General features: G+C 46.5%; 2 protein-coding genes across 2 annotated transcripts; one reads left to right on the forward strand and one right to left on the reverse strand.

Moving 5' to 3' along the window:
* Positions 1-2,033: 2,033 nt before the first annotated feature.
* C922_02041 (hypothetical protein) lies at positions 2,034-4,705 on the forward strand (the record flags this gene model as incomplete). The annotated part of the gene is made up of 2 exons (XM_008817640.1): positions 2,034-3,053; positions 3,224-4,705. 2 exons carry the CDS (start codon positions 2,034-2,036, stop codon positions 4,703-4,705), a joined length of 2,502 nt encoding a protein of 833 aa, XP_008815862.1.
* An 821-nt stretch (positions 4,706-5,526) lies between these two features.
* On the reverse strand, positions 5,527-9,669 carry C922_02042 (CMGC/CDK protein kinase; the record flags this gene model as incomplete). The annotated part of the gene is made up of 1 exon (XM_008817641.1): positions 5,527-9,669. One exon carries the CDS (start codon positions 9,667-9,669, stop codon positions 5,527-5,529), a length of 4,143 nt encoding a protein of 1,380 aa, XP_008815863.1.
* Positions 9,670-9,753: the final 84 nt, after the last annotated feature.

The raw sequence follows: 9,753 nt of genomic DNA on the forward strand, positions 1-9,753 counted from the left end.
TTATATATTTACATGCCTATATGGAAACATATTTTTGTACACCCTCACACGCGTCGAGAATAGGCTCATCATGCACGCCCCTCCCCTGGGGAGTCGCTTTCGCCCGGGGAAAGAGGATCAACACACAACCCCGAGTAACTCTCCCCCTTAACCACAGCCAAAATTGGGACGGAGGAATTACACTCCAACTGGCAAAAAAAAAAAAAAATGGGACGCGATGTTACAGCCAGCACGCGAGCTGACTCCGCAAGTAGTCGTCCCCCAGCGTTGCCAGCCGCAGCACCACGAACTCTACCCTCATAAGGGGGGTTCAGAATGGATCTTCAAAATGGCTGATGTCCAAATGGGGGTCCTCTTCCCCCAGGGGTTCGTCATTTTAAGAGGAAACAAACCAGCGGGGGTGAGGAAAATGGTTCCTTCATCGTATACACACGTGCGCTGTTCTGAGTAGGCTACACTCGTGATCCCTTCTGTTGCAGAGAGAGGGGAAGCGGAGGAGGTGCTCAGTTGGACTGCCCACCCTGCGGTAGAACAAGTCTCCTCAGTTTTTCAACCTCCCTAAATGAGCCATAGTTCACCGCCCGTGCGCAGAGATGAAACCTCCACGTGTGCATACAGTTAATTTATTTTTATCCTTATGGTAGGGATTGTGGAGAAGGAAAAAAGAGAGAGAGAGAAAAAAAAGGAACTACCAAATGGAACCGCCAAAGCAGAAGGCGAAGGAGCTGCACATACGCATTTCATTCCAACGAGGTGAACATGCCCGATTCGTGGGAAATCCCCCAAACCGTGATCATTTCAGTGGGCCGAGTCTTCCCTTATTAAAAAGAAAGTCCATATTCTCTTCCCCCCGTTGTGTAGACACGGCGACGTTTGCTACTTCCACTTTTGGCCGTCTCAAATTCGACACCAATGCCCCCACAGATGCAGAGATGCACAAGTGTCTGCTTATGTCTGTGTCCGACTTGGGCAGTGGGAAGATCAGAAAAAAAAAAAAAAAAGACAAACAAACAGACAAACAACGCATACGCAAAAGGGGAACAGCTTTCTTCATCACACTCTCTTTATCACTCTTCATTGTTCTTCGTTTCCCATTCCGTTATGTCGCTTTTCTCTTTTTGTTCTCCCCCCGCATGCAGACAGGAAAAATGGTGAGAGGGGAAAAAAAAAAAAGCATGCACCTTGGCTCAAAAAAAAAAAAAATTAACAACTCATGCATGGCTGCACAAGCTCTACACTATTGCCTCCCCAAAAAAAAGGAAAAAAAAAAGGGAAAAAAAAGAGGAAGAAATCGAAAGAGCAACACAACACAACAGTTTCAATCTGTTTGATAGAAGCCAACGTGATGAGACCACTCACCTGTTTATCTGCTGTCCTGTCTATACGTCTGCGCACGAGGCAGTTGCGCTTGTTCGCCGCCAGTTTGCTTTGCCACAGGAAGGTTCCGTCCGCCCAAGCGTGAAAATATAAAGGTGTCTGTGTACGCGTCTGGCTGTGGATGTCTGGCTGTCGATGTCTGCCTGTTGATGTCTGCCTGTGGATGTCTGCCTGTGGATGTCTGCCTGTGGATGTCTGCCTGTGGACGTCTCCCTGTGGACGTCTCCCTGTGGACGTCTCCCTGTGGACGTCTCCCTGCACACGCCTTCCTGCACCCCTCTCCCGTCGTACGCTATGAAAATTGCGTCAAACGTGTACCACTCCGCCGGATACAACTATGTCGCGAACAATTCTGGAAGGAAACCTCATCAGGGAGCGGTGTGTACATGTGTAAGGATCCCCTTTTAGCATTGCTATCCCGCTCCTCTTAGTTCGTCTCGTCGTATTTGTACGTGTCTGTTTTTTTTTTTCTTTTTTTCTCTCTCTCTGTTTCTCTCCTTTAATCTCCATGTTGTGCCTGCCAAGCAGACACATCAAATTGAAGGACCTCCCCCTTTTGTCCCTTTCCCTTCATTCGAGAGAGCCCCTTCGCGCGGATGAAATTCGAGGAGGCGCGTCACACATCCGTTCAGTGAGTCACTCTGAGCTTCATCCAGATGAGACTTCTCAAGTGTGCCCTGTGGTGCCTCGCTTTGTTGGGCGAGGGGTTACTCATGCGGGCGAGGCATTTGGATAAGTTCGCACCGATATTAAAGGAAGAAGGGGAGCTCTTCGTGGAGTCTCCCTACAACTGCGAGCACAGCGGATTTATACCTCTGCTGAGGAGGGACCCTCTATACTTCTGCTTCTTCGTGGGGGAAGGAGATTACTACGGGTTGGTGCTTCGGGCCTACAACTCGGAACATCTCAAATGGGAAACACCAACAGAGGTATTAATAACGAAGCAGAAGGTCGATACGTATACCTTTATTGATGACTATATCTCCGAGAAACTCATTCTGATTTATTCTTACGATCAGAAAATACGACTCACTGTTTTTAATAAGTACACAGAACCATCCACTGACACGTACAAAATAGGCGTTAACTATGAGATCGTGCAGATGGGAAATGTAACATCCAGAGTGACGTACGTCTTTAAAAATAGAAAATCGGTCGTTGTCTGTGGTATGAATAGAAGCAACAACATCCTCTGCTCCTTCTCCTTCGATTATGGACTAACAATGAAGGACGAAAATGCCATCGAGTTTGTCTTAAAAACGAATATCCCTATGGGGAGGTACAAAATGCACGTCGAGTTTAATCAGCAGTATGTTTACTTCAACCTCTTCGATGATGTCGGGCAGGACAATGATTACGAGTTGCGGTGCAGCAAAGGGAGTGAGGGGGGGTATACGTGTGATATTCTTTCCAAAGCACTTAAAGAGACGGAAAGCATTCAATATAGAGCTGTCTTGCGCAATCGGATGTTTCAATCTATCGTTTACGAGATGAAGGAAAAGTGTTACATCGGTTGGTCCTTTAACTCAACTAGCATGAACAGCGAGATCGAGATGCCCATTTCGGATTCTCCCTGCTCGCACGTTTCACTTTTTCAAAGCGGGACTTCCTTGGTGGTGGTTTACCAGAGGGGCCCTTTCGCCCCGCTGGGACCCCAGTTTTATAAGATCTTCGAGGTGAGTCCCCCCAACTACATGCTCTGCATAGCGACCGCTTCTATTCTTTCTTTTAGTACATTCCACGTCTTATGCGGTTCCCATTTGGTGGTCTCTTCGTTCCCATTTCCTCCTCATTTCGCTCCCACTTCCTTCCCACTTCCTTCCCACTTCGCTCCTCCCCCCCACAGAACCTCCTCGAGAAGGCCGCCGGGTGCGAGTTCCGCCTGGGGGGCAGCCTATACGTGGCCAGCACCTTCACCAACCAGCAGTGCAACATCGACATGGAAGGCACAGACGTAAACCCGGAGAATGAGGACGAAATCATCTTCAATGTCGTCGTGCCGACAGAGTACGAAATGCAGGACTCCACCTGCTTTGTCTCCAACGACATGTACAACAATGACAGAACGACGTTGTATTACCTGGAGAAGGATCAAGTGGAGGAGGAGAATCTCTCCTTCTACACCTTCCTCTTTTATCGATACATAATAGATCACACCACTGTAAAGGGGAGCACCTGCACATTTGTTAACGAGAAGAAGAAGGAAAAGCTTCTAGTCTCCCTAACTCTGGAAAGCTCCTACACGGAAGACACATGCGATATCGGATCAGACGACTTGTGTGACTTCATTGTCCAGGGGAAAACCAAAATAGTAATCCTTTTTGATGAAGAAGACTGGGAAGTGGATAATGAGCTCGTGAAAGGATCCAGAGTCATCTACAACGGGGTTCACATTTCTCTCCACAACCTACTCAGCACGTCCAACATCAACGAGCTCGTTGAAGTAAGCAAAAATCAAGTTACCATTTTCATCCCTAATACAATCCCTAGCAATAGAACCGCCAAAATTGTCTTTACCAGTAAGCAGGAGGAGGGAAGGACCAAGGCTGCATACCTGAGGCTGCAAAAAAATATGAACCCCATGAAGAAAATCTTAGGAACAAACTTCTCCTCCTCATTTGACATCACCTATAAGTACTTTAAGAATTACCAGGAAAACGTCAAGTTGTTGATAAATGAATTTAGTGAGACGAGCTACATAGGGATGGTGTGCGAAACACATCTGCAGATTACGACCCCCCCATGCACCCTCACCTTAGTGGATCACTCCAATAAATCCTCTCCCATCCATACCGTCTTCCCGGAGAAGGTCCCCTTCCTGTACAGCTACATAAAGAAGAAGCTACCCTATGGGAACAACCTCTACATAAGCGAAACCAGGTTTGTCGTCTTCAAAAATTTTAACGCCATCCTCGAGGGGAAAAATATAAAATACCTCTACTTCAAGTGTGTATGCAATACAAAGAAGAGTGAAGGGACGGACAGCTACAACCAAATGGATTTCATTATCACTACGGAGAAGATTTCCCCTGAGATTATTCACTCCAGAAAGGTTATTGAGCCTCCAAAAAATTACAAAGACGACAATGAGGAGGAAGACAAAAGGAAGAACACGCAACCGAAGGAGAGTAAAGAACTTCACACGTTTAAGCAATCCCATGGGAGGCTACCACCACCAAACAAAAGGGGTTCCTCCTCAAGGCCCTATGCGAAACACTCCGGCTTTAGTGACCCATTTGGGAAGAATAACTTCTACAGGAGTTGCGCTACCTGTTGGAAGTTCTCCCTGTGCGTCGTCTTCTTCGTTTTCCTCTTCTTTCTCCCTTGAGCGGGTGAATGAAGCGGACACACGGACAGGAGCGAAAAGAAACATAAAAGAATTTTAGGGTCGCGTCCACCCTTTCGTCACAATTTTTAAGAGTTTTTTTCACCCCGTGTGGGTGCCACGTTTGTCTACCACTTGTACGTACAACACCCTGTGGGTTGCTTTGTCTTTCCCCACTCCTTCCAACTTTCTACAACGAGTTTTGTAGGAAAAAAAAAAAAAACACTTGACATCACAGGTGACGCATCACCAGTTAATGCTCCAATGCGTAACGACACATTAACCGCGACACAGCGCAGCGCCGCTTAATCCTCCTCTTCTTCATATCTCCCCTTGGGAAGGAGAGAGAGAGAAAAAAAAATTAACAATAAATCTGCGGGAGGGCCCCACGCGCAGGCGTGGCGGGCGTTGTCCTCGCACTTGCACACAAAAAAGTTGAAGACTGCCAGAAAGGTCCGCACCCACGTAGGGGTGCACACGTGGACATGCAGGTTGAGTTAGACTTACATGTCGAGTTGGACTTACATGTCGAGTTGGACATGTCGACTTGAGCATCCGTGGGGACGATTTTAAAAAAAATGGAATGAACGCATGGATGGGCAATAGAAGGACGCCCAGAATATATATGTGTATCTGGATAGCACAACAGCGTCGACGCGTGTGACACCCGCGTTAGCGGTTCGTGCCAAGTCGACCTCTGTGCGAACGTGAACAAATGGTGTAACGTAAAAAATGGGGCAAAATGGGTCACCCTACAGTTGGCATACCTGGCCGCGAAGTGCGTCGCAGCTTGAGCTCCGCCTGACCACTTCTACCCCTCCCCCCTAGAAGTAGTACGTGCCCGTGCGCTTGTAGTAACGAAGCAGCCGCTCGTTGAGGTAGAGGTGCACGTCCTCGAACCAGGGGTGCTTGAGCGCGTCGTTCGCCGTGATGCGGTTCTTGTAATCATAGCTGAGGAATTGATCAATCAAATCAATGCCGTGATCGCTCAGCAGTCTACGCCCATATATATCGGTAAAAATCACCTCCAGCATCCTCAGGCGGTCCACCTTGAACTGAGGAAGCTCCCCCACGAACTCCTTCTTCAATAGATTGCCAAAGTCGTCATCCGGGATGCCTCGAAAGACCAGAATTTTGAACAACACGGAGGATTCAAATTTCGAAGTGACGGGCACGAACCCGAGTAGGCACTCACACATGGTGATGCCAATGGACCAGATGTCCACTGAATAGTTATACATGGTACTGTTGCAAAGAATTTCGGGTGGCCTGTACTGCAGTGTAATAATATTGCAATCTTTCGTCTCCGCCTTTAAGAAGTGATCATAGACCCCCAAACCGAAGTCGGCAATCTTCACGATCCACTCCTTTGAATCGTTCAGCCCATCCGACAGGTACTTAATATTCTTGATGAGAGTATTGGCTGGCTTGATATCCCTATGAATTACAAATTTTTTATGAAAGTGATTAATCCCTTGAAGCATCTGATATATGATCACCTTGGTCTGTATCTCGGACAGGGATGGCATGTCCGGATAGAAGGACCGATTCTCAATCTTCTTCAATGGCAGATACACATATTTTACATAATTGTGTATGTGGTCATAAGACATATCAATTCGCTCACTCGGCAAGTGCTGCGCTGTGCACTGTTTGATATGCTGGATAAAGGAGGTGTGCCTCTTCTTCGCTTTGCTTAAAATGTCATTTAAACTGCAGTCACACTTTTCAATGACGAGGAAGAGATCCCAGTTTTCAATGTAATCGTTGTTCTTATTCTCTATCTTCTTGAGCTTCCTCGAGTGTTTCCTAAACTTTAACTTATCGATGCTTTTATTCGTCCTGCTGGCCATGCTGGTCATTTTCGCCATGCTCGCCATGCTCATCTTTTTCGTCCTGTTCATCTTGCTGGTCCTGCTCATCTTCATTCTCTGCAGCTCGGAGGGGTGGGCCATGGCGGAGGAGTTGAAGGTAGCCGTTCTGACCTTCTTCTTCGCGTGTAACACGGCCAGGTCGCTGCTTCGCTCGTTGCTGAGGTTGCCGCTCTGGTCGCTAATGCGGTCATTGCTGCGATCCTTATGAATATCCTTCCTTACGTTGGTCGACCCGTACTCGCTGCCCCCCTCTGTGTGGTAGCTCCTCAAACTTTTGACCGTCCTGTTGAGGTGACTGCCCAACTTGGGATCCCCGTTCAGGCTCTCCTCCTTATCAATGTTGTACATAACCAGATCCTTCTCCAAATCTTCAATCGTTATGCACCCCTTCGAAATTAAATTCTTATACTTGTTGTTCCTTTCGATCGTGTCCCGGGATGGGGAATGCTGATTGCGCTCCACTTTCCGATGTCTCTGAAAACTGAAGTCGTACTCAGCCGATACCGTCTCATTGCGCGTCTTCTGGTTCCGATGAGTTTTCACTTTGCTCTTCCGATATGTGTGCACACGGAAACTATCCAACAGACATACAACATTGGGGTGGAATAAAATCCGCATTATGTTAAACTCGTTAATGGCGAATTCCTCAGAACCGAACTTGTATTTGAAGTTGGGCCAGAAGTAACGTAACACCTTGACGGCAAAGTGCAGATAGGAATCCTCCAAAGACTCTGCCTTGAAGACTTTCCCATAAACCCCTTCCCCTAACTTCTTCACAATTTTGTACTTCCTCATGAAATCTCGAGGAAACAAATTTAACAGCTTGTCCACTTTGATGTCTGAATTTTTGTGATTAAAGGAGATGTGTGAAAATATCTTCTCATTTTCAACCATCTCCCTCTCGTATAGAGACTGCTTGTCGTAGAGGAAGCCATCGATCAGGTCTAGGCGGAAATTCCTCAGCTTCTCATCCGTAACGTAATCCTTCACTAGCTGGTCTTCATCAACAATCTCATTGTCCTTACTAAACAGATCATCAATTGTGCACGGCTCATTCGGTGGAAGCGAGATCAACTCTTTCATCTTCTCCACTTCTATACTGCTCAATTCGAGGGATGCATTCCAGTACTTACTAAAAAAGTCCTTTCGACTAAGTAGCCAAAAATTCTTTATATACTTCTTTACGATGATATCCTTCGTATCCTCTACATCTTTACTTACCACAATTTTTTCCCTCTTGTTTATGAGTAAATCTTGATGATGGAGGAGAAGTTCTGATATGCTGTCCCGATCATTTTTTTCCACCTTTTTTCCACCTTCAAATCGGCTCTTTCTTAGGAGGCTGTTATACAAGGACATGCGTGGCCTTTTAAAAAGCTGCTCCCCCTCGAAATGATCATTTCGAATTCCTACCATGCAGCTATCATCCATTCGGTATTTTGCAAAATCTTCCTTCGACTTACACACCCCTCCTTCTCGCCTCTTCCGGGAAATGAAGTCTTCCAGATTTGATTTATCCTCGTACATGCTACAGATGTTGTTGATAAGGTTATTATTGATTCTTCTCTTAAATCGATCGGAGCAGTAATTTTCAAAATTCAATATATTGTTGGAAAAATATTCTTCGTCCAACTTTGTGCTGTTCATCGTATTCCTGCTGGGGAGGGATCTGCCAAGGAGTTCCCTAGCCTTCTCGCTTTCTCGATTGATTGACAGGTTTATCGAATCTAGGTAGTCCTTATTCCGATCTTTGTAACTGTAGAGCTGGTCACCGCTTCGTCTCATGTCGGTGCCTCTGTACCCAGCTTCACTGCGCCTTCCTTCGCCATTCACCATCAGATCGGTTGCGCCGATTCCTCCTCGGCTTCCTTCCACGTGGGAAATCGTCTTTCCCCTTAAGCCGTTCAATCCGGTTCCCAGGCTCCTACTCATGATGAATCGGTTTTCCGCTCCGGAGGCACAGCATCCCTTTTCGCCCCGATCCGCCCGATCTACCCCATCGAGTCGATCCAGCCGATTCGCTCGATCTAGTCCATCCACACGCTCCTCCTTACATTTGTATAACGAATTCCTAGTCAACACGGTGGACGAATCTCCATTCCTGGAGCTGTACAGATCGCTCAACTGTAGGGGGCCCTTCAAAATATTACTGCGGAGGTCCAACATGTTGCCACTCTTCAAACTAGAATGCAGTCCCCCCGCTCTACCGATGCTACTGCGCAGTCTGCTTTCTTTCAACTGCATGGAGGACCTACCAATAGTGTGCTCCTGGTTGCTTGCATACAAATTGTTCTGCTCCGATCCGATGTACAGCTCGCTATTAGATGAGTTGTTCGACCTGTAGGAGTCCATGCTGAAATTCTCGGCGTGCATTTGGTTTAACTTGCACTTCTTATAATTCATCAGGTTGTGCTCGATGTTATTTTTCATCTTTAGATAATTCGTTTGGTTCGCGCCGTTCGCGTAGCAGGTGATCGTTTGGTTGGTCGTCTGGTTGGCCGCTTGGCTGATCGTCTGGCTGACTGCCTGATTCGGCGCGCTATTGCTCGCGCTGTAGTCTGCGCGGTTATTGCTTCCATTGCGTGCCTTGCTATCGTTCGCGACCTTCGAATTTCCCCTTCCGGACGCCTTGCTGCCATACTTATCCGTCGCGCTTTTGCTCTTAAAATAGTTCAAAATTGTGTAATTTGAACTCTTTACATTGTCATTTTTCCCGTCGCCCAGACGGTTCTCCCCGCCATGATTAGCACTTGCATTGTTGCTTTTAATGGAAGTAACCCTGCTAGCATGGGGGTATTTCTTCTCCTTTTCTATCCCCTTATATATGGTGTCCTTTTTGTCATTTTCTCTGCTTCTGGTGTTAATTAAGCAGGTGGTTTCCAACTTGTCTTTTGCATTTTTTGAAATCTTTTCATTTTTCACTCTCTTCAAATTCTTCTTAATAGCTTCATCATTTTTCGATTCGTCATTTAGAAGGACGTTTTTTTTTTTATTCATGTTTGTCCTTCTTCTGTTAAGGGCCTTCTTCTCACTGTCACCACTTTTTTCTATCAACACATTATTTTTAACTCGTTTTGACGTAACTCTATCCATCTAGATATTCAGGGTTAAAAGAGAGAAAAAAAAAGGGGTTAGTGCAGAAAAAAGCAATGCGAAAGGGGGGAAGTCACTGTTTTT

Source organism: Plasmodium inui, assembly GCF_000524495.1.
Source record: "Plasmodium inui San Antonio 1 unplaced genomic scaffold supercont1.7, whole genome shotgun sequence".
In the NCBI taxonomy this organism is placed as follows: domain Eukaryota; phylum Apicomplexa; class Aconoidasida; order Haemosporida; family Plasmodiidae; genus Plasmodium; species Plasmodium inui.